At 39.1% G+C, this 23,576-nt stretch overlaps 2 protein-coding genes across 2 annotated transcripts; both read right to left on the bottom strand.

Moving 5' to 3' along the window:
- Nucleotides 1-376: 376 nt before the first annotated feature.
- Nucleotides 377-22,284, bottom strand: LOC114390825 (P-loop guanosine triphosphatase YjiA-like). The gene is made up of 10 exons (XM_028351716.1): nucleotides 21,960-22,284; nucleotides 21,694-21,759; nucleotides 20,636-20,816; nucleotides 20,041-20,237; nucleotides 19,856-19,906; nucleotides 19,011-19,102; nucleotides 18,720-18,784; nucleotides 1,282-1,379; nucleotides 1,050-1,154; nucleotides 377-907 (listed from the first exon to the last, which is right to left on the bottom strand). Exons 1-10 carry the CDS (start codon nucleotides 22,239-22,241, stop codon nucleotides 770-772), a joined length of 1,275 nt encoding a protein of 424 aa, XP_028207517.1. The 5' UTR covers nucleotides 22,242-22,284; the 3' UTR covers nucleotides 377-769.
- Nucleotides 5,306-18,704, bottom strand: LOC114390824. The gene is made up of 2 exons (XM_028351715.1): nucleotides 15,709-18,704; nucleotides 5,306-15,537 (listed from the first exon to the last, which is right to left on the bottom strand). Exon 2 carries the CDS (start codon nucleotides 7,744-7,746, stop codon nucleotides 6,193-6,195), a length of 1,554 nt encoding a protein of 517 aa, XP_028207516.1. The 5' UTR covers nucleotides 7,747-15,537; nucleotides 15,709-18,704; the 3' UTR covers nucleotides 5,306-6,192.
- Nucleotides 22,285-23,576: the final 1,292 nt, after the last annotated feature.

Genomic DNA, 23,576 nt, shown 5'->3' with positions numbered 1-23,576 from the left:
ATTTATAAAGATTAAATTTTTTTTAAAAATGACAAAAAAACAAAAATGACTAAAGTGTAAAAACTAAAAAGGTATTTAAACCACACTTTAATAATAAATAAATAAATGATTATAGACTGAGAGACATATAACTAATAATATTAAAACATTCGTACTCAAGTAGTTGTGGAGGAGAAATTACCTAGGCACGTACAAAACGAGAATCCGTTGTTAATGGCTGATGGAGAATCGCTATCATATTAAAGAAGAGACTTTTTTTTTTATTGGTTAGCAAGAAGAGACTGTTGAACTAATCAGAACCAGCGCAACACTGGTGATTGCAGCAATTCAAAGAAAGATTGGACTCTTTTTTTCCATAACTACCTTAACTAGAACATTTGGTTCCTCAATGAAACACAAGTATTTTCATAAATTTCAGTTCTCCGAACCAGTCATAAGTTTAATCCTCGATCTGAAACATGGAGGGAATAGGGCACAAAAATTAAGAGGCGAGTCTAGCTTTGTCACGTTATGAACTTTAGTAGGGAAAGAGAAAGTGAACTTGCTTCAGATCACTTATATATTCGGTCTAATTTGATCCGCACGACCAATCCATATGATAATGTTCATACTACATAACAAGTGAGTCTGTCTATTCAGTATATAGCACGAACAAACCACGTTTTTTCGATTGGTGCTACCATGTACATATACTTGCTTGCTGGAATTTCTAAAATAAGACACACAAGGGCTGCTGCTTGGGAACTTGACTGGTAACAGATCTTTAAAGCTATACTAAACAACCTTTGAAGCCTTTTTTAAGGGCAGTTTCATCCAAATTCCTTCCAATGAAGACAAGCTTGTTTATCCTCTTCTCGTTAGGTTCCCATGTTTTTCCTGGACAGCCGTCCAACATGGAATGCACCCCCTGAAAGTATTTGGGAAAATGGGGTGAGTATGAGGGCAAATCATAATATTTAATTTTAAGAGTTGGTCTATGTTTTCCTAGACACTTTAAGAAAAAACTGTAGATAGGTAATAGAAGCTTGATAGCATGTGCAAGAAGTAACCTGAAACACATATCTCTGATCAGAACTATCCACTGACAGGACACCCTTCATTCTGTATAGGTCATCTCCTTTTTCTTCAATCACTCTCTCAAGCCAATCGTCAACCTAGACCATCATTTAACGGACAGTGAGAATAAAACCATTAACAAAAGCACCAAAGATGTAACCATTAAAGCAATTCAGTAATTTAAGACTATTTTGTGTAGGCTTAAAAAGAAAGAGTAGCAATTACCTCATCAAGATCAAGAGTTCCCTCTGCTACTATACTGACACTGGAGACAGCTGAATCATGCACATGGTCATGATGATGATGATGATGCCCTTTGTGTTCTGTTGATATATTTGGAAAGATCAAGGCATGCAGAACAAATGAGTAAAAAAATTCTGGAAACATATTTTATCAATCAATTTGTGCAGACTGTTTTTTTTTTTTGCACTGCAAAAATCTAATATTTGTATTAATAAAGCTTCAGTACTAGGTGTACTGAAAATAGTATATAATTACAAAGGCATAATCTGCCTACCCCAACTGCAAAAAATATCTCATAAGATGAGAACCCATACAACAAAGATCCCTAAGACATTTCTTCCTTAAGTCTAGTAGACCACTGATTAAAATGAAGATGGAAGTCTGTCTCCATTCCATTTAACCAAGACCAAGTGTGGAATAGAGCTTCATCCATGACTTTTTCGGAGCAGAAAATCTGGTTGTTGAATACCAAAGAGTTTCTATGCTTCCTAATAGTCATAGATAGAGCTACCCAAAGGACCTGCCATCCTTTATCCACTGACCTTTTCCCACTCCATAGAGAGAATTGCTTAAAGTGGTCTCGAGGCTCAATGGAGAAAGGACCCACTCTATTGACCCAACTCAAAGTTTCCCACCATAGGTGCCTAGTTTTTATACAAGAATACATTACATGACCAACCGTTTCCTCTTCCTCATCACAAAGTGGACAATTAGAAGAAGGCAGTTTCACATGTCTCCTTCTTAAGTTAACCTTGGTAGGTATTCTGTTCTTGAAGATTCTCCAAGAGAAGGCACAAGCTCTAGGTGGAAGTTTGAGATTCCAGATGTTCTTGAAGGCACTGTCTTCAATAGTCTGACTGTCTTCATTCTTCAGAAAATTATATGCTGACTTTGTGGAGTAGGATCCATCAGAATTAGACCCCCAAAGGAGAAGGTCCCTGCTTGAAGGTTGGATTTGAACCTCACCAATGTCTGCCATGAAGGCTGCTGCCATATCAATTTCATGATCAAAAAGATTTCTTCTCCATTGAAACTTCCACTCCCATCTGTTATCAACTATGAGACCCATTGACTTAATGGAATGATTCTGCTGTGTGCTGACTTGGTACAAACTTGGGTATTTATCTTGGAGACTTAAAACATCATCCCTCCACTTATCTTTCCAAAACTTGACTTTTAATCCATCACCCACCTTCCATGTGAAATTGTTTATGATGCTGTTACTGTGATGTTGCTGGAAAACAGTCTTTAAGTCCTTCCACCAGTGAGAAAGATGAGCACTGTCCCGATCATAGCAAAGTGCATTCCAACCCCCATATTTGGAAATCAAGACTCTTGCCCAGAGCTGATTCTGATTGTTTGCCAATTCCCATCCCCATTTGCCAAGTAAGGCTTCATTAAATTTAGACAGGTCTTTAATCCCAAGCCCACCTTTGTTCTTGGAGAGGCACACAGTGTCCCAATTTACCCAAGCAATCTTGGCTGCCTCCGGACCTCCTCCCCATAAAAAATTCCTCTGAATAGATACTACCTTATGCACCACTTTTTTAGGAATTTTGAAGAATGACAGTAGGTAGATAGGAAGGGCTGTTAGGACAGAATTAATAAGGGATATCCTGCCTCCCATAGAGAGACATCTCTGCTTCCATTTGGCTAGCTTAGAGTCAAACTTGCTGATAAGAGGCTGCCAAACATCCCAGCTTTTAGAGGTGGATCCTACTGGAATTCCAAGGTAAGAAAAAAGGAAATTCCAGCTGGCCACAATTGAGGTAGCTAGCTGCTTCCCTGCACCAGTCCAAAGATTTACCCAAGCACCCAAATTGGCTTTTACCGTAGTTAATCTTGAGTCCTGAAACCAACTCAAAAATTCTGAGGATAGATTTCATGACTCTAACATTAGCTGTAGTTGCAGTTCCAAAAAACAGAGTATCATCTACATACTGCAAGATGTTAATCTCCTCCTTTTGCCTCCCCACTTTATAACTGCTGAAAAGATTTTTGGAGACAGTTGTCCTCATCAAACCAGTGAGTCCCTCAGCTGCTATATTAAATAGGAAAGGTGCAAGGGGATCTCCTTGCCTCAGTCCCCTTTCAGGCACAAATTCTCTAGTAGGGCTGCCATTGATCAAAATTGATATAGTTGCACTAGAAAGGCATCCATAGATCCATTTTCTCCATCTTTCACAAAATCTCATCCTCATCATCATATAGTTTAGAAATCCCCAAGAAACCGAGTCATAGGCTTTTTCAAAGTCAACTTTGAAAACCATGCAGGGGTTATTTTTGGATTTAGCTTCAGCTAGGACCTCATTAGCTATCATTACACCATGGAGGATATGTCTGCCTTTGAGGAAAGCAGTTTGCCTTTCATCAATTAAGTGAGGCAGCACAAGAGCCAGCCTATTGGCCAGGACTTTGGACATTATTTTGTAGACACACCCTATGAGAGAGATGGGTCTATAGTCATTAAGAGATTGGGGGCTATTGGTTTTGGGGATGAGGGCTATGAAGGATGCATTACTTCCTTTGGGGAATCTGCCATTAATGAAGAATTCATCAAAGAATCTGATAAACTCAGGTTTTATAATATCCCAAAACTGTTTTATGAAGTTGAAATTCAAATCATCCGGGCCAGGGCTTTTATCTCCCTCACAAGCCCAAACTGCAGACTTGATTTCCAGCTCAGTGAAATGATCAACAAGGCTTTCCTTCTGCCTTTGATCAAGGGAAGAAAACTGGATCCCTTCCAGATTTGGTCTGCAAGGATTCTGCTCTGAGAATCTTTCTTTAAAGTGCTGAAGAACTGCAGTCTTGACACTGTTAGGGTCATGAATCCATCCTCCATTAATACACAGACCTTGAAGAGCATTCACCCTCCTTCTATGATTGATGATTCTGTGGAAATAGGATGAATTTCTGTCCCCTTCTCTTAACCACTTCACTCTGGATTTTTGCCTCAACATGGATTCATAGGCAAGGGCTGCACTCCATAGCTGCTGCTGCAGTGATTTCTTGAGATCTGCCTGAGTTTGGGATATTGGTGAACCATTAATACCTGCCTCCATGTCATTTATCTGCTTTTTAATATCATTGATTTTTCTTGCATTAGCAGACCCATGCTGTGAGCTCCACTGTCTTATGCAGTGTTTGAGGAACTTTAATTTCTGTTTGAGAACATAACCACCCCAGCCAATAGGATGATAATTACCCCAGCTATGAGCCACCATGTTCTGAAAGCCTTTGTCCTTCAACCACCAATCCATTACCTTGAGGGGTTTGGGCCCCAATCAATGATTGTAGACCTCAAAAGAATTGGGCAGTGGTCTGAGAAATCTCTGTCAAGAACAAATTGTGTAGTATCTGGCCATTGGGACAACCATTCATCAGACAAAAGAAATCTGTCCAATTTACTCATGACAGTTCCATTGGGTCTACACCAAGTGAAGCATCTCCCAACAGACCTAACCTCCTCAACTTCCATGTCAGCTATCCATGAATTAAATTCAGAAATATTAGTGGAACTCCCCACTGATTGGAATGAGCTGATTCTCTCTTGATGGTGTCTTATAGAATTAAAGTCACCCAAAAGACACCATGGGCCATCCTGATAAATAGCTTTGAGGTTTTTAAGCTCTTCCCACTGATCTCTTCTTCCTTGTATGTCACAGGGGGCGTACACATTAGTGATATACACCTTCTTATTATCTTTAGTCCAAGTACCTTCCAGCAATATAAAACCTCTGCCTACTATCCTTATGTCCACCACAAAAGTATCATTGTTCCAAATACAAAGAAGTCCTCCAGCTGCATTAATGGAGGGGAGAAACTCCCATGATGCATTAACATCCCCCCATAAATATTGGCAGAGTTTTTTATCAATGAACTCCTTTTTGGTTTCTTGAATACAAAGAATATCAACCTTATGAGCCAAGGTCAGTTTCCTAATGGCCGATCTTTTGACCCCACTTCCCAATCCTCTAGAGTTGAATGACAATATATTCATGGTTCAATAGGTTTTTTACCCATCACTCCTGTTGGTGTAGAGATGATGCTACTGTGAGTTCCATTAGCCACAATGTGGTCTTTGCAGGTGTTTATCTCAGCAAAGGAGAGTCCCAGGTCTCTAATAATGTCCCTATGAAGTGCCTCCTCATTTTCACAGAGGCCTTTTTTGAAGCTATTACTGGATATAGGGCTATGAGCCAAGCGAGGCTTCTCAAGACTCGTTCCCTGTGCTGCTGGAGATTGAGTGTGCCTCCCATTTTCATCTATGTCCAGCTTCCGAGAATCAGCCTGAATCCCGTGTTGATCAGGGCTATTAATTGCACGGCCCATGTGAATTGCTGGAGTAACTGCCTTTTTTCTAACATAGACCTTGAGAGGTGAGGTTGTTTTGCTTCTGGTAGTATTTGGGCCAGTACCTCCCAGGCCCAAAATATGAGAAGATTTAATTCCCATGCACATTGCAGAGTCCCCTTCATTTGACCCAAGTTTGACTCCAAGTAAAGCCTCGAGGTTATTATCCAGGGGATCACCTCCTTTTGCCCACACGTGGTCTGAAGCACCTTTGGCTTTATCTCCAACGTCTTCTTCCCTAAGTAGTTGCTGCTGCTGACTAGGGCGAGGAGAGGTAGGTTCTGTCCTACCATTTTCATGCAAGGCCATAGGCTGAGAGCCGTTACCTCCGTGCTGGCCCCCGATTCCAGGTGTCAGTCCCTCAAGGGCTGGTAGCGACCCTTGACAGGCTTGATGTGACACGTGTGCACCCTTGAGATTGACATTCCAATCGCCCCGTAGGGGCGATTCCGGTGACCGCCATCTCCCCCGGCGCTCTTCCGTGCACGGCGATGTCCAGGTGCTCGGGAGACTGAGAGGGCTACCGGTGGTGAAGTTTCACACTCCGTGCATGTGACCTTTGTCGTCTGGCCCCGCCACTTCCGTAGAGAATGGTGAGGGCGGTAGCCGTTCCAACCTCTCCATCCACGAACGATTCCCCCTTTGACACCCAAACTCCTCTCTTAGCTTCAAGAGGAAGTGGGTTCCATCTACGACGATCGCTACGATGCCGTCTATGACCGGTTTGTGCTCTGTGCGGATTAGGACCCTCGCTATGTCCACCCGTGACCTTTCCTCCGTCATGGCGTCGAGTTCAACCAAGTCACCATAAGCCGATACAAAGCGTGTAAAATTCTCCGCGTCCCATGCCGTTAATGGCACTCCCCAAATGCATACCCACGTCAGACGATGGGAAGGCTCCATCGCCGGCGTCCACCTCTGAAGAGAATAAAAAGGGGTCCCTCCGTGTTGTTGTTCGTCATGGATGAGCTGATTAGCTGTATCACCATCCATGTCGTAGATTATAATCTTGTCGTCTCCCCAATACGCAGTTTTCAACTCCAATCCAAACGCCCCCTGAACCTCCATGTCTACCCTATCAAACATACCCTTATTCTTTAAACCCCCGACCCACACATTGTCAAGCCATTTGAGTTTCTCCGGCGACGTCTGAATGCTTATGGGTTCGTCGTTGTCTACTCTTAACCCCTTCCCGGGAATTGAGTGAAGGCTGCCATTCGTTACATCGTTACTCTGTTTCACGACCTCCACAAATGATTTCAGTCTTGTAGACGTTGGGACTTGGTGTGACTTCTGTTCTGATCCAGCTGGCACCCTGAGGCTGATTTTTGGTCTGTTAAGAAGGTCCGTAGATGGCTTAGCTGCCCTGCCACCTCCCCTGTGAAATTTAGGCTGGTTGACAAACAACTTCATCCCCTGTATATAGATATTGTTATCGAGCTTTCTCTCTAATAAAGCTACATCTTCTACCCCTTTGAAACGCACGAAGCCATATCTATGGCCAGTTTTGTTCTTCTGCGGTATGAATACCTCCCTCACCCTTCCCCATTCCTGGAATTTCTTCCAGAGGTCCTTTTCATGGACGCCGTCGGGGAAGTGAGAGAAATAGAAGGAGGTTATGTCCATCCTATCCCTCCACGTTACTCTATGGAGCCTTCCTATGTCAGTGCACTGGTAAGAGTCTTTCGGTACTCCATTACCCCTTCGAGAAGTTGAGACGCTCTTCAAAGATGCCTTTCTTCTGCCCGTCACCTGAATCCATTGTCCCTCGTGCTGGTTGGCGTGACTACTTCGTGGACCGTCGTCCTCTATAAGGTCGGTATTGGCAACCTCCGCAACTCCACATCTTCGTTGGTCACTCCGACTACGATGGATGACTTTGTTGGCTTCCGCTCCTTGCTGAACACGTACGCTAGAGGATCGTCGATCCTTCCTTTTCGCTTTCGGTCTTTCTCTCTCTCTCACTTCCTCTCTCTGTATTTCTCTCTCTCTCTGATTCTCTCTCTCACTATGGCTCTCTCTCTGTCTCTCTCTAGCTCTGGTTCTATCGCTCTCTCTCTGTGTCGCTCTTCCTCTCTCTTTCTCTCTCATGTCTCTCGATCAAAGCCTATAAGTCCCCAAGTCGTACTGTGATTTTTACAATCACCAATTTGTGCAGACTTTGTTATTGTTATACTATGAGAACCTCACCAAGGAATGGACAGGGGGCAGAGGTGTCTACATAGGCATAAGCTTGCTTTGAGTAGTCATTAATAAACTTATGGTAGGGGTGCATATTTTAGCTCATTAATTAATAGAATCTTGAGAGAAGATATTTTGATAACAGAAAAAGAAAGAAGAAAGAAACTTTAGTTTCATTAACCCAACTAACTCAAGAGTACAGATCTGTTTATGTAGACAAAGCTGTTAGTTATGACAGCTGTAATTAGTTTTCACTAACTAACTAACTATCTTAGTGAACTAAGTCACTAAGACTTAACTAGGCTTAACTACCCGAGACTGCAGTTGAATAACTGCAGTCGTTACAATACTCCAATACCCCCAGCAAACTCAAGGTGGTTGAGGTTTTTTTTTTATCGGCAAAAATAAGTATTATAATATATAAAACAGTACAAGTTGTACTGATATATGTACAGCTCTGCCATACTAGTCAATACATCAAACTATGGTGTCCAAATATAGACCAACTGAAGTACATATTAGAGTGCCAGAGTCCAGTAACTAAATAATACAGCTGAGAACCCAACAACAACAAAAATTAGTTAGCATCACCCTCCCCCTATACAAAAAACCAGCCTTAATGTTGTTGGACCAATAATGGAAAGGTATATTGAAGTTTCTTTCGAAATTTTTTAGCCACAGCCAGCAAAAAAAAGAAAGAGCTTGTTCCAAAATGTTCTATCCATCAAATGCTTCACCTGAAAAGACCAATTTGTTCCTTTGATACCATATACACCAGGTGAGAGAAGCCCACAGGGTACGCCAACTATTCTGAATTAGCCAAGGTAGATGACAGTATGGATGTGGTCAGAAATGATGTGTTGGATTTGCTGGGAAAAGAAATTTGATTTGTGCCCAAGATAGACATCCCCACCACACAGGCAACACCTTTGGGCAGAGAAAGAAAATGTGTGGCGCATCCTCCTGTTGTGTTAAGCACAGCGGACATCTATCATCCTCTAAATCTACATTCATTCTTCCTGGTTGTTCCAAACTAGTCTCCATACAAAATGTTGAACTTTGCTGGGCACTTTCATCTTCCATAAATCTACAAAAACCGCCTTATCGTTGCTGTCCTCCACCTGACCCTCCTGACTTAGCAAACCATATGCACTTTTGGCTGTATATTCCCCACTTGGATCCACCATCCACACCCACTTATCAGAATATTGAGGTTGTATCTGTATCACTTCTATTTCTTGCATGAAGTCTGATGCCATTTCTAGTTCACTTTCCAACAGGTTCCTTCTCCATTTGAAACTCCATTCCCAAACTCCTTCTGTAGCCAACTCCATTTGATGTACCTCATGATGTTGTTTTTCTAAAATGATGTAGAGTCTCAGGTATTTCCCCAACATCGACTCACCTCCTCCAACCCAAACATCTTCCCAAAACTTTATCTTTTTACCGCTCCCCAATTTCCACCACACAAAATTGTTAAACAACGTACCTTCCTCTATTACCCCACACAGTACATAAATCCTTCCACCAAATCAATTCCTTTTGATTCCTTCTTCTTCAGCCATATTCCTCCATCCTCCGTACTTTGATTCCAAGAACTTTGTCCATAACTCCCCCTGGTTATGAAATAAGTTCCAACGCCATTTCCCTAACAGCGCAATATTAAACTTCCTCAAATCTTGAATCCCCAATCCTCCTTTCTCCCTAGATGTGTAGATATCCTTCCAACTGAGTTAGTAACAATAGGAGAAAATATGGATTGTGCCTCTTCCATGTGATTTTTCTGTAAGAGATCTATGATATACTTACTTTGAGTTAGTAAGGAGTTATCAGAAAGAGTCTTGACCTCAATACCCAAAAAATAGTCAAGCTTTCCTAGTTGTTTTAAAGAGAAAGTGGAGTTAAGTTTGGCAGTGAGATGTTGAATTAGTTGAGGTGAACTCCCAGTTATAATATTGTCATCCACATAAACCAAAAGATAAACTGTTTGAGATTGAGCTTTGTAGATAAATAAGGATGGATCACACTTGCTTGCTATAAAACCAAAATCCCTGAGAGTAGATCGCTGTCTTTCAAACCACTGTCTAGGGGCCTATTTAAGACCATACAGAGTTTTATATAGCTTACAGACCAAGGATGAATCAGAACACTCAAATCTTGGAGGCTGAGTCATGTAAACTTACTCCTCAAGCAGTCCATTCAAGAAATCATCAACATCTAATTGAAACAAATCCCAATGATGAGTCAAAGCAAGAATAATAATGAGTCTAACAGTTACTGTTCTGATGACAGGAGAAAATGTCTCATTAAAATCAAAACCTTGAACTTGATAAAACCCTTTAGCCACTAAACGAGATTTATATTTATTAAGAGACCCTTCAGCATTCTCTTTAACTCTGAAAACCCACTTGCACCCAATTGTTTTTCTATTTGATGGAAGAGGAACCAGATCCCAGGTCTGGTTTTGAAGTAAGGCTGAATATTCTTGTTGCATGGCTTCCTTCCACTTAGGATCAGCTAAAGCCTGTTTCACACCTTTTGGTTCACAATGAGTGAGAAGTAGAGAAGGATGAAGTCTAGGTTTTTTTTTTTGGTCAGCAAAAGTAGTTATATATAAATAGAAGTACCAGAGATACTAAAGATACAATATAGTTCTAGATATACTACTGGATTCAATGATCAGGCTGGCTACAGGCTGATAGGATCCAGAGTAATCAACAGCAGATACATGTACATAACCCTCAGCTGGTTTGTCATCCTAATTACAGAAACCGTCTATTAGGTTGCTAGACCACTGTTTAAAGTGTATAGAAAAATCTTTCTCCATAGCTCTGTGCCATGTCCAAAGCAGAAACACTGCATCCTCCGGCAGCTTGGCTCCATTGAATGGTTCATTTAGGAAGATGACCTTATTCCTTTGCTGCCAAATGGACCAAGTCAGGGCTATCCACCAGCTCTTCCATCTATTGTACCTCTTTGATCCAGGCCTCCCATTGACATGCTGCATAAAGTGTTGTCTTGGAATTATAGGGTGCACCCCCAAGGTTTGAACCCATGATTGGGATTCCCACCACAAAGGTTGTGTTGTGCTGCAGTCAAAAAATATGTGGGATGCATCCTCCTCCTTATTTCTGCAGAAAGGGCACATGCTGTCTTCCAGCTCTACTTGTCTTCTTCGCAAGTTAGATTTAGTCGGCAAACGATCTCTAATTAGCCTCCAAGCAAAGAATGAAACCTTAGCTGGGATCTTTAGCTTCCATAGATCCTGAAGTGCCCCGTCCTAATTTTCATCCTCTATATCTCCCTGCAGCAATTTATATGCACTCCTTGTAGAGTAATGACCATTAGGCTCATGCTTCCACACCCAAAAGTCAGGAACTTGTTGTTGGATTACAACCTGTGAGATCTCCCTCATAAATTCGACAGCAGAGTCGACTTCGTTATCAAATAAAGGCCTTCTCCATGAAAAGTTCCATTCCCATATTGTTTCAGAAAAGCTACCCATGTGCTGAATGAGTTTGTGCTGCTGGCGAGAGATCTGATACAACCTAGGATATTTCAGCATTAATGCTACTCCATCACTAGACCAGCAGTTCTCCCAAAATTTGATTTTATTACCACTCCCCGCATTCCATGTTGATCCAGTTTGCAGAACACTATTCAGCTGGTGGTCCTGAAATACCGCCATTAGGTCCTGCCACCATAATGATTCATTAGTGCCTCTTTTTCCTTCAAGCAATGATCTCCACCCGCCATATTTGGACTCCAATATTCTGGCCCATAACTCTTTGTTTTGGTGAAGCATATCCCACCTCCATTTTCCAAGTAATGCTTTGTTGAAAGTCCTAACATCTTTTATACCCAGTCCTCCCTTTTCTTTTGGTAAGCAAACTGATTCTCATTTCATCCATGCTATCTTCCTTTGATCCAAACCTCCTCCCCATAGGAACCTTCGCTGAAGTCTAATCAATTTCGCCGTTGTTTTGCTAGGTAACCTGAAAAAAGAAAGAAAATAAATTGGAATAAATGATAGGGTGGACTGTATAAGGGTCACTCTCCCCCCGAAAGATAGATATCTTTGTTTCCATGTTGATAACTTTCTCTCACACTTTCTAACAATTGGATCCCACAGCTCGCTATGCCTTGGGTTTGCCCCAATAGGGATACCCAAATAAATGAAAGGCAAGGTCATAATACTACAATTCAAGTATTCGACTACCTCTTTAGTCCACTGATCTGATTTTCCAAATGCCATAAAACAGCTCTTTGCAAAGTTTATTTTAAGGCCAGATGCAAGTTCAAAACTCCGCAGGATCGCTTTGATTGCCTTGATATTTTGCAATGTAGCCTCCCCAAAAAATATAGTGTCGTCAGCATATTGCAAAATGCTGACTGGAATGTTGTCTTTCCCCACAACAAATGCAGTGTATAGTTTCTTGTGGATTGCTTCTCTCATGAGTCCAGTTAGGGCTTCCGCTACAATGTTAAACAGCAAAGGTGCTAGTGGGTCACCTTATCTAAGACCTCTTTGTGGAGTAAATTGGGGAGTAGGGCTACCATTTACCAATATGGATATCGAGGCAGATTTGATACAGCCCTGGATCCACTAGATCCATTTATTGCAGAAGCCCATCCTACGCATCATGTATATTAGAAAATCCCAAGAAACTGAGTCATAAGCCCTTTCAAAATCTGCTTTAAACACCAGACATGCTTTCTTGCCTCTCTTTGCTTCCTCCACCACTTCATTGGCAATAATTGTGCTATGCAATAGCTGCCTTCCAACTACAAAAGCAGATTGTCTTTCATCAATGATTTCCGGCATGATTCTCTTCAGTCTATTAGCTAAAAGTTTGGCCATGATCTTGTAGACACAGCCTATTAATGAAATAGGTCTGAAATCATTAAGATTTTGAGGGTCTGGCACTTTAGGAACTAGGGCAATAGGATGAAGTCTAGGTTGATAGATACCAGACTTTGACCTGGTCTGCATAGGATGAACATTCACTGTTCTTGGAGGTGAAGTAGTTTCAGAAGTTTGGGGACTGGTTTCTGCAGTAGGTGCAGAGTGAACAGTAGATGGAACAGTTGTAGAAGAAGATTAGTTGAAACAGAACAGGACAAAGGTAGTGAGGGAGGATGCTGAGACTCAACAGAAGATGATGATTGATCATCAACAGAAGCAACTGAATTTGGTTCAACAGAAGTGATGGGACTTGCTTCAACAGAAGCAACAGGATTGATGGGATTAATAGGAGAAGAAACCTGTGAAGGAACAACAATAGGTATGGGATTAAGTGAAACCAGTGAAGTAGATGGAGAAATGGTTGAGGATTCAAACAACTCGGTGTAAGGAAATCTAGACTCATTAAAAATGACATCTTTGGAAATGAACAACTTGCCAGAAGGAGAGAGATATTTGTAGCCTTTGTGAGAGGTTGAGTATCCCAAAAAGAGACACTCATGAGACCTAAAATCAAGCTTATGTTTATTATAGGGTCTAAGAAAGGGAAAACAGGCACAGCCAAACGTTTTTAAAAACTGATAATCAGGTGGATTTTTTAAGAGAGTAGTATAAGGAACAGCAAAACCAAGAGATGCTGTAGTAGTATAAGCAAAGTCCTAGAATTTAGAGGTAGAGAGGCATGGTTCAGCAAAGTAAGTCCTAGCTCAACAATGTGTATGTGCTTCCTCTCCACCACACCATTTTGGTGATGAGTGTGAGGACAAATAAGTTTATGGTTAATACCAAGGTTGACTAAATAAGAAGCTAAGGGTCTAAATTCCCCTCCCCAATCAGTTTGCAAACTTTTGATCTTGGTATTAAATTGAAGTTCAGCCATAGCTTTGAATTGTTTAAAAACAGTGAATGTATCAGACTTGTTTTTAAGAAGATAAATCCAAGTGAATCTAGAAAAAGCATCAATAAAGGTGACACAGTACAGAAAACCATTAGTTGAAGTAATGTGAGATGGACCCCAAAGGTCACTAAACACCAATTCCAAAGGAGCATTATAAACAGTGCTGGACAATGAAGAAGGAAGTCTTTGTGATTTTCCAACACAACATGAGGAACAAAATTCAACAGCATTTTTATTAGGAATGAGTATATTACAATGTTGAAGAACATGCTTCGTTACATTTTATTTTTTTTATCAACAAAAGTAGATATATATATATATATATATATAAGTACCAGTGGTACTAAAATTACAACATGAGTTTAGGTAGGCTGCTGGTTCCAATGGTCAGGCTTATTTCAGTTTGATAGGATCCAAGCAAGTCACCTTATATACTGCTACAATACCCATCAACTGGTGTCCTCTCCTAGTTACAAAAACCTACTGTTAGGTTACTAGACCAGTGGTTAAATTGCATTACAAAATCTTTCTCCATTGCTCTGAGCCATGTCCAGACTAGGAACACTGCATCGTCCAACAGCTTGCTTCCATTGAATGATTCATTCGAAAAAACGACCCTATTCGTTTGCTGCCAAATGGTCCAAGTTAGAGCTACCCACCAGCACTTCCATCTGTTGTATTTTTTCCCTCCATGCAACCCATTTCCGTGCTGCGTAAAATGATGCCTTGGATTTATAGGAAATGCCCCCAAGGTTTTTGTCCAAGATAGGGATTCCCACCATAAAGGTTGTGTTTTGATGCAGTCGAATAATAAGTGGGATGCATCCTCCTCCTTATTTCTGCAAAAAGGACACATTAAATCATTTATCTCTACTTGTCTCCTTCGCAAGTTGGACTAGTTGGCAATCGATCTCTAATTAGCCTCCAAGCAAAGATTGATGCTTTAGCTGGGATCTTTAGCTTCCATAGGTCCTCGAATGCTCCATCCAGATTCTCCTCCGCTGATTCTCCCTGCAGCAGATTGTACGCACTCCTTGTAGAGTAATGACCATTGGGTTCAGGTTTCCACATCCAGCAGTCTGGTATATGTTGTTGAATTGCGATCTGTGATATCTCCCCCAGAAATCCATCAGCCGAATCAACTTCATTATCAAATAAGGGTCTTCTCCATGTAAGGTTTCATTCCCAAGCTGTTTCTGTATAACTCCCCACTTGCTTGATGAGTTTTTGTTGCTGACAGGAGATTTGATATAACCTGGGGTATTTCATCATTAATGCTTCACCACCACCAGTCCAGCGGTCCTCCCAAAATCTGATTTTATCACCACACCCCACCCTCCATGTTGTTCCATTTTGAAGGACATTATTCAGCTGTTGTTCATGGGTCGCCGCCATTAGGTCCTGCCACCACATTTATTCGTTGTTGCCTCTTTTTCCTTCAACCAGTGATCTCCACCCACCATATTTGGAGTCCAGTATTCTGGCCCATAATTCTTTATTTTGCTAAAGCATGTCCCACCTCCATTTCCCAAGTAGTGCTTTGTTGAATGTCCTAATATCTTTTATGCCTAGGCCCCCCTTTTCTTTTGAAAGACAAACTGTTTCTCATTCTGCAGTTCAGATACTCAGCAGCCTCCTTTCTCCACTGATCAGATTTTCCAACTGCCCCGAAACAGCTAGTCTTGGTTCCTTCATTTACATTGGACTGTGCAGAATCAAAAATTACAGAATTGGAAACATAACATGAAGCTAAAGTAGCTGAAGGATGCTGTAGCTTGAGACTGGGAAAGGAATAAAACCCATCAGGACCAACAAACCCTTGAAGAGTTTCACTGGAAACCTGGGATTTGACAGCACAAAAATGAGGGTGAAACTCAAAGAATACACCATTATCCTGAGCAAACTTGCTCACACTATATCAGATTTTTAGTAATTGAAGGCACATGTAAGAGTTGATTAAAAGAAAAAAAGACTTTAGAATTATAAGGAGAAGTAAAAGAAGAACCATTACAATTGAAAATCTGGTTAGGTCCTTCAAATGATTCTAGCTGCTGAATATTCTGTGCTTCACTAGTGACATGGAAGGAGGCACCTGAGTCAGGAATCCAATCGGATGTGGTTGGCTGGGAAGAGTTGGTATTGGCTATCATAGCACTAGTAGAATTGGTATTAGCTGGTCGTGAATCATTTTGTGTCCAAACATTAGATGGATGAGTGTTACCATAGGTCTGTCCAGTGGAATTGGAATTAGACTGCTGAGATGAATAATTCTGAGAATCGAGATTAGGGTTCAAGGGATCATGCAGAGTGAGGGAGGAGCTTCGCTGATAGTATTGGTCATCGTGATAGTGACAATGAGAAGCTTTGTACCGTACTTCAAACAAACTTTACATTGAAAGTTAGCAAACCTTCCGCCGCAGCCACGACCACCACCACAATGACCGCCATGATTGAAATTACCTCTGCAACCAAAACCACCACGAGAGCTAAACGAAAAATTCTCAGAATTAGGTTGTGATGTTTTGTTTGGCACATTGTAGCCATTAGATCCATATGCAGACGAAAAATTAGAATTAGCTTGCTTGTAGTTGATTGACAGTGAGTCAGAGAAAGCATGCTAGTGAAACTTTTGAAGACGAGTTTCATGAGCTAAAAGCATCGCATCAACCTCTTCAATCAGAAAAGGTTCAAACTTGCTTTCGATAACAAAAATAACAGAATGATAATCTTGAGGAAGACCTTTGAGGATCGCATCAATGTGCTCCTGAGGCAAGATCAGACCTCCAACAGAGGCTAGAGAATCAGAAATAGCCTTCATTTTGAGAAGAAATTCACGCATAGGCTTGTCCGCAAGCACTGGTGATTGTAGTTCAGTCTGCAGTTGACGAGCTCTTGCTCGTGTTTGTTTGTGAAAATAGTTGTGGATTTTCTCTCAGACTCGATGAGAGTGAATGCTTCCAAGCACTCGAGAAAGGATCGACTTTGAAAGTGTGACTGCAACCATGTGAGCAGCCCCCTGATCTTGCTGCTCCCAGTCTTCATACGCAGCATTTTCACATCCGATTGCACAATCTTCATCAGAAAGGAACCTCGGAGGAATTATTGGATTTTCTACAAACCTTTGAAGATGATGAGATTTGAACACTGGTTGCACCTGTTGCCACCACATCAAAAAATTGGAATGATCAAGCTTCTCAGCAATGGAGTTTGGAAATGTGGAAGAGGAGCTGAACGAATTGTTCAAAGAAGCCATAGGCGTTCGCACTAGCCTCTAGTAATAGAACCTTGAGAGAAGATATTTTGATAACAAAAAAAGAAAGAGGAAAGAAACTTTAGTTTAATTAACCCAACTAACTCAAGAGTACAGATCTATTTATATAGACCAAGTTGTTAGTTATGACAGTTGTAATTAGTTGTCACGAACTAACTAAATATTTTAGTGAACTAACTCACTAAGACTTAACCAGGCTTAACTACCAGAGACTATGGTTCAATAACTGCAGCTCTCTTACAATACTCCAATAGTAATTATCCTAAATCAAATATCCTAACCATGTGTTTGGATGGTGACTTTTAACCAGGTAATTCATTTTAACCATGTAACTGAAATACTTCAAGTTGAAATTACACTTTTAGAAAAATAATTTAAAGAGAAATTGAATTTTTCATTTTAACAAGGAATTTTAATCAACAGAAAACACATAAATTGAAATTCTCGCAAAAATTAGAGTACTTAATTTCTTTGCAACTTGATCCTCCCTTTCTCCTCTCTACGCTCAGTCTCGCTCGTCACTCTCGACCTACACCTCACTCGCTCTCACTCATTCCTCCCCACCCATACACTCTCCCTTGCGACTTCGAGACCCTTGTTCTCACTCTCTCACAGTCGTGACAACCTTCGTTCAGATCACAAACCCTTGGTGGCTATGACCTTGTTCAGATCACACACTCTCATAGTGGCTATGACCTTCGTTCTCTCTTGATTAAGATCGCACACTCTCTTCATACAAGGTTAGTTTCTCATCTCCATTATCTAGGGTTTCTTTTTTATTTCATTAATTTGCGATTTGTGCTTTGTTTTCATTGTAGTGTTATTTGGATCTGAATTTTAAATAAATTTGCTTCCAGAAGATTGTGGGAGGAAAAAATGATTTGTTGTTTCTCTCACTTATTTTGTTGTGTGTAATTGTGCAAATTAATCCAGAAGATTTGTCGTATGCAGTATTTTCAAGGATGCTCCAATATATACCTACCACTTGAGTGCTCAAGTCTATGACTAAATCTATCTTTCAAAACTTTGCAAAGTTTGCCATGTTGAACTAATGTTCATTTTGTTTTAAGTTGTACTTCATGCATGACATGCTTATATTGACAATACAACTCCTATTTATATTATTGAATGGTATGTGATGTGTTATGAAAATTTCAGTTTGTTATTAATATACAATTATATCAACACCCTTGCCAATGATGGCATGTCTTTTATAAAGTGTGGATTTGGGTTGGAATCAACTATGAGGGCATGTTTGGTAGTAGTTCGTAAAAGCAATAGATGATTTTCATTTTGATTGATGAATATAATAAAAAGTAAGGCTCCATTTTGTCACAATTTAAGAAAAGAAGTTTGTACTTAATATTCCTACTCTTGGAAAACTTCAGTATTTTTTTGCCAAAGATTTAATAAAAGTAAATTAAATAATATTAATCTCTGGCATTTCAAATTCCAGGGAATTTTGAAATTCCTCATCCAAGCACAAGGTGTAAGTGTACAAGACTAGACTTCTAATTGGAAGACACGCACTTCATTCTTTACTATTTTCTATATTAGTATTTGAAGAGAAGGATCTAGCTACAATGCAATAGTAGTGGTTGTGTCTAGAAAAATGATATTCAATCAAATCTACAAGGTCCATCAACACCCTGTGTTTTCCATTTGAATATCATTGACATTTTTTATGCAGCCAACTTTAACAACAGTCAAAAAAACAATGAAAAAAGTGGGAAAGGGTTTAGAAATATTACCATGTCCAGAATCATCCTGATGGCTGGAAGAAGAGGGACATTCTCCAGGTACCTCAGATTCAATTCTGCAGTATTAATACATTCTAATTGAAAAACAGATTATTTTGCAGCAAATACAGCACATGTATAAATATGCATTGTGATTTATCATACTTAAAGCCATATTTGGGAATGAAAAAGGGGGCATCGCAGGAAGGGATGCATCAAGTACTATAATGGGAGCTTAAAATATAAATAAGGGTAGCATTTAGCAATATGTTAGTAGATACAATATAATTGAACACCTATTACCTCTCAAGATCATATCCTCCCACACCCAGAACAAAGTCCATGTCAACAGATCCAAATTTAGCTTGCTTAATTTGTGCCATTCCATTGATGTGCTAGCAACAATTCATAAAAATGAAGAACTACTTGCATAAGCAATATTTCTAGGGGAGCCAAGTATATCCATACACAATGCTATAGAAGCTGATGAAGAAAAACATATACACAAAAATCAAAGGACAACAATCTGATTCATTTCATCAAAAACAATCTGATCCAACAAAAAATATATAAACAAAAATCAAAGAACATCAATCTACCCATTTTATTAAAAATAATTGAATTTCTCTTCCACTGTCTTCCTCCAACAAATACAAATTTATCATCATATACAATAGAAGCATTACAAGGCTATCATCTATCACAACAGTTATCGCATATTTAATACATTTTCCCCTAGAGCAAGGATTAAAGTTCAATACAAAATTACGGATCTATTCTATCCATATTGGAGAATCAACAGGAGAGTAGAACTAGTATCAAATATCAATCAACACAAAAAATCATGGATTCGATACAGGCCATAGAGCACATTCAATACTTAATCCAATCCAATCTAACTATGAATCCCATCATACACCAATTCAAATTAGAAATATCATCATAAAATATTTAGTCACCTAGGGCACGATAAACTCTATGAAATTTGTATGAAAACTCATCTACATACATTCATTTCATGAACCTAGTTTGACACTAATACACATCATCTTTTTATTTGCTACATAGATTTCTATTACCATCCTAGTTCAATTAATGAATACAATGAGTAGAGGATCCATAAGTAAAATAAATAAATAAATAAATACCTTAATTTTCTTAGTCAATATATTTAACTCAGATTCAGTAACCAAATCAATCTGCAGAAGCAATGAAAAATAATCAGAATCTAGAAACACAGGCTAACACAAATTTGAGTGGTCAATATTGGAACAAAAGAAAATTTAAAAGCACAAAGAAATACTATCAGCGAACCTTAAAGGCAGAAGCTTACCTTGTTCAAAATAATACGATCAGCATATGCAACTTGTTCTACTGCCTCATTAACCACAAATCTTGGTTTCACTTCATTTAAATGTTTCATGGCATGCTTGCAATCAACCAAAGTTACAACTCCATCCAGTTTTACATGCTGAGAGACCAGCTCATCACTGCAAAATGTTTCAATAACAGGAGCTGGCTTTGCAAGACCTGTAAAACGGTTTAAAACACAAATAAATTTTCTATTCAACTGTTTCATACACCTAACTGATAATTTTGAGAACCATGAAGGAGAATCCTTAAAAAATTTATAAGTACCAGATGACCAGAAGTAAAATTGATTCATTAAGATTAGGACAATAATGAGAACTCATTGTGGTTCTCAAATTTTTTTATATGACCCCTTAATTAAATTACTCATTTATTTTCACTTTTTCTTCAACATAAGATCCAAAAGTCCCAAAACAATATGTATTTCAGACTGCCACGAGAATATTACTAACTTAACAATTTGGTCAGTTTAGTTTCCACTTTCAAGTAAATATCCAACCTCCAACACCTCAATCCCACTGCATAAGTTCATTGAACTACATGAGCAATTTACGAACCTGTGGTTTCAATAACAATATGATCAAACTTGTCTCGCTTTTTCCTAACCAGCTCCAACAGCATTTTAACTAGATCTCCTCGTACAGTGCAGCAGAGGCAGCCATTGTTAACCATGATAATCTCTTCACTCGCAGAAGAATGACTAGCAACCAATGAGCCATCAATATCAACCTCACCAAACTGCATTTACACCAATGAGACAATTTCATAAAGAGAAGTAATACACATACAACAATACATTTTATGTCTATCTCTCTCCACCCTATCATTTATTACATTTCAAATTTATCTTCCTTTTCTCTCTTTCTCTCTCATAGTTGTATATTTTGTTGTATAAGTATAATTTCTCTTTCATAAATAACAATAAGCCTATAGTATTACAAGGACAAATACTCTAAAACAATCCAAGCACTGAGATTCTTCACCTACTTCACAATTGCTCCAAATAAATAAAATGTCAAGAAGACAAGTAACCTTTTCAACAAATAAACAAGTAAGTGCTACAACTAATTTAGTTCAAGTCAATATTATTAGAAAATCTACACGTGTTGTGATGTCATAATTCATACATTGATCAAAATATTTATCATAACTCAATATTAACAAAAAGAATTCTCCTGAGCTTTGCCGCCCATAGTGGTCATACCCGGTTCAAATAGAATTGCCTCCAATGGAGGATAGTTGTGGTCTAGACCAAAAAAAAAAAAGAATTCTCCTAATTTAAAATAGGCTAAAATATACGAATCGTCCCTTGACTTGTTTTTTGTTTCTAAATTGGTCCCTTAATTTTTAAAAGTTCTAAAATTGCCCTCATTTAATTAATGACATGTTAATCCTTTAGACAAACTTTTAAACTTGAGAATTTTGTCTAACAGAGACACTTTAATAGACCAAAGTGAAACTTTTAAACTCATGAAGCCAAACTAAAACCAAAAAATAAAATAAGGACCAAAAGTGAATTTTAGACTTTTAAATGTGCTGGAATCACAGGTCGAACTTGACAAGGTCATCATCTAAATCCGTGGAACTTAAGATGAACACAGGTCGAACTCGATACCTCATTTTCAATGACCGCTATCCGCTTTCCATGCTGAGATGTGAGAATATGATTAAGGAGAGTAGTCTGCATTACCGAAAACTCAGTCACAAACCATTCAACTGTTCAAAACTAAAAATGAAAAAAATAAAAATAAAAAACGTAAAATCCATATAACCACATTATCTATGGTGATGCATTGAACTCCTTTTAAACCTTTATTTTTTAATTTAATAGTTTTTTCTTTATAAACCGTTATCTAATGAAGGGAAAGGGGTAAGGGACACCTTTCCAGAGCCAAGAAAACCCGTTATGACGGTGGCAGGAACGCGATTATCGAGGGCGAGCGAAGCAGCTTCGTCGAAATTGGGGTTTGGGGCAGAGACCATGCCTCGGAAGGTTCCAGAAAAAAAAGAGTTACGAAATTTGCGAGGGTCTGAGTCTCGGGCAACGAAGGAATGGAGGGTTCTGATCAAATGAAATGCGCAGCGAGAATCTTGAACGGGGGGTTGAAGATGATGGAAAAGGGTTTTGGCGGAGGTTCTCAGAGTCATGTACCTTGTTGCCATTTTTTGCCGGAATGAGCTTAAACCCTAACCAGGGGTTTATAATACGCAGGCTTCAATATTTTTTTAAGTCCCTTTTTAAGTTTTGATTTTAGTTTTTGTAATTTTTAGATTAAAATACAATTTTAGTCCTCTTAAGTAAAGTAGGTGATGTGACACTATAGTTTTTGTTTAATTTATATATTGATGAGTAAATATTATATATTTATTTCATTAAAAAGAAACAAAGCGAAATTACACTCTTGTAATATATATATATATATATATATATATATATATATATATATATATATATATATATATAAGGATAAAGAGATGTGGGGATGGATTATCCCAAATACAAAAAGGAATATACTAACAAGTCCCAAGATTAGTTAGATAATGAGCAATAAAATTTGAATGTTGACTACCCAATCCTTTTTCAAGTAGTATAGGACCAACAATATATGGTTTGATGATGAAACGGAGGGCAAATTTGGCAAATTTTGAAGTTAATAATCTCAACTGATTTAAGATTATTTGATCCCAAGTAAATAATTCTAATATTTTGGTCCTAACCAAGGCTTAAACCATGATAAATAACTTGTGCCTTTAGGGTATCTCCTTGACAATTGAATGAAGAGGTAACCCAAGATCCACGTGGAATGATGACCTTTATTTAAGGACACCTTATGGAAGCCGGCTCAGGATATAGAAGAGGATATTTACTTGCACTCCATCTCTAAGATATGAAACCATTCCATCATGAAGCATATAAATTTTCTTGATAACTGTTTGAATATCCCAATGGTCTTCCTTGAAAATTTTGTTATTCCTCCAACACCATAACCACTAAGTAGTTGCAAAAAGGAAATTTGCCTTGGATAAAAGGTGATGCTTCAATCGAAAGGCAAGATTGGAAGACCAGAATTCGAGGTGAGCATGAAAACCCAATCTGAACCAGACTTCTTTTGGGTGTGGATAATCTCTTATGTAGTGAAAAATATCTTAACTAGCATGGAAACATGAGGGGCAAGATGCTGAAGTAGTGAGATTATGATGGAATTCGGTAGAGTTTGTTACCAACGAATTATGAAGTGAAAGCCAAAACATGAGACAACATTTAGTCTTGTATCCTGGTCGGATACAAACAAATGATATGGTGAGGAAGCTATATACATTTCATTAGACATGGGAGACCAAATTCATGTGTCATTTAGGGAAGGGGTAAATCTGCACTCCAATGCCTGCAGTTGTTGTATGTAATTTTGAGGAATAGCAATATAGAGGTGATCCAACTACCATCTACCATCTTGGATGATGTCTTTTAAGCAGATATGGACGTCATGAATGCCCACA

The sequence above is a fragment of the Glycine soja genome, chromosome 16, assembly GCF_004193775.1.
Source record: "Glycine soja cultivar W05 chromosome 16, ASM419377v2, whole genome shotgun sequence".
NCBI lineage: Eukaryota > Viridiplantae > Streptophyta > Magnoliopsida > Fabales > Fabaceae > Glycine > Glycine soja.
The sequence above is the reverse complement of the archived record's forward strand: the minus strand, read 5'-3'. Positions and strand labels throughout refer to the sequence as shown.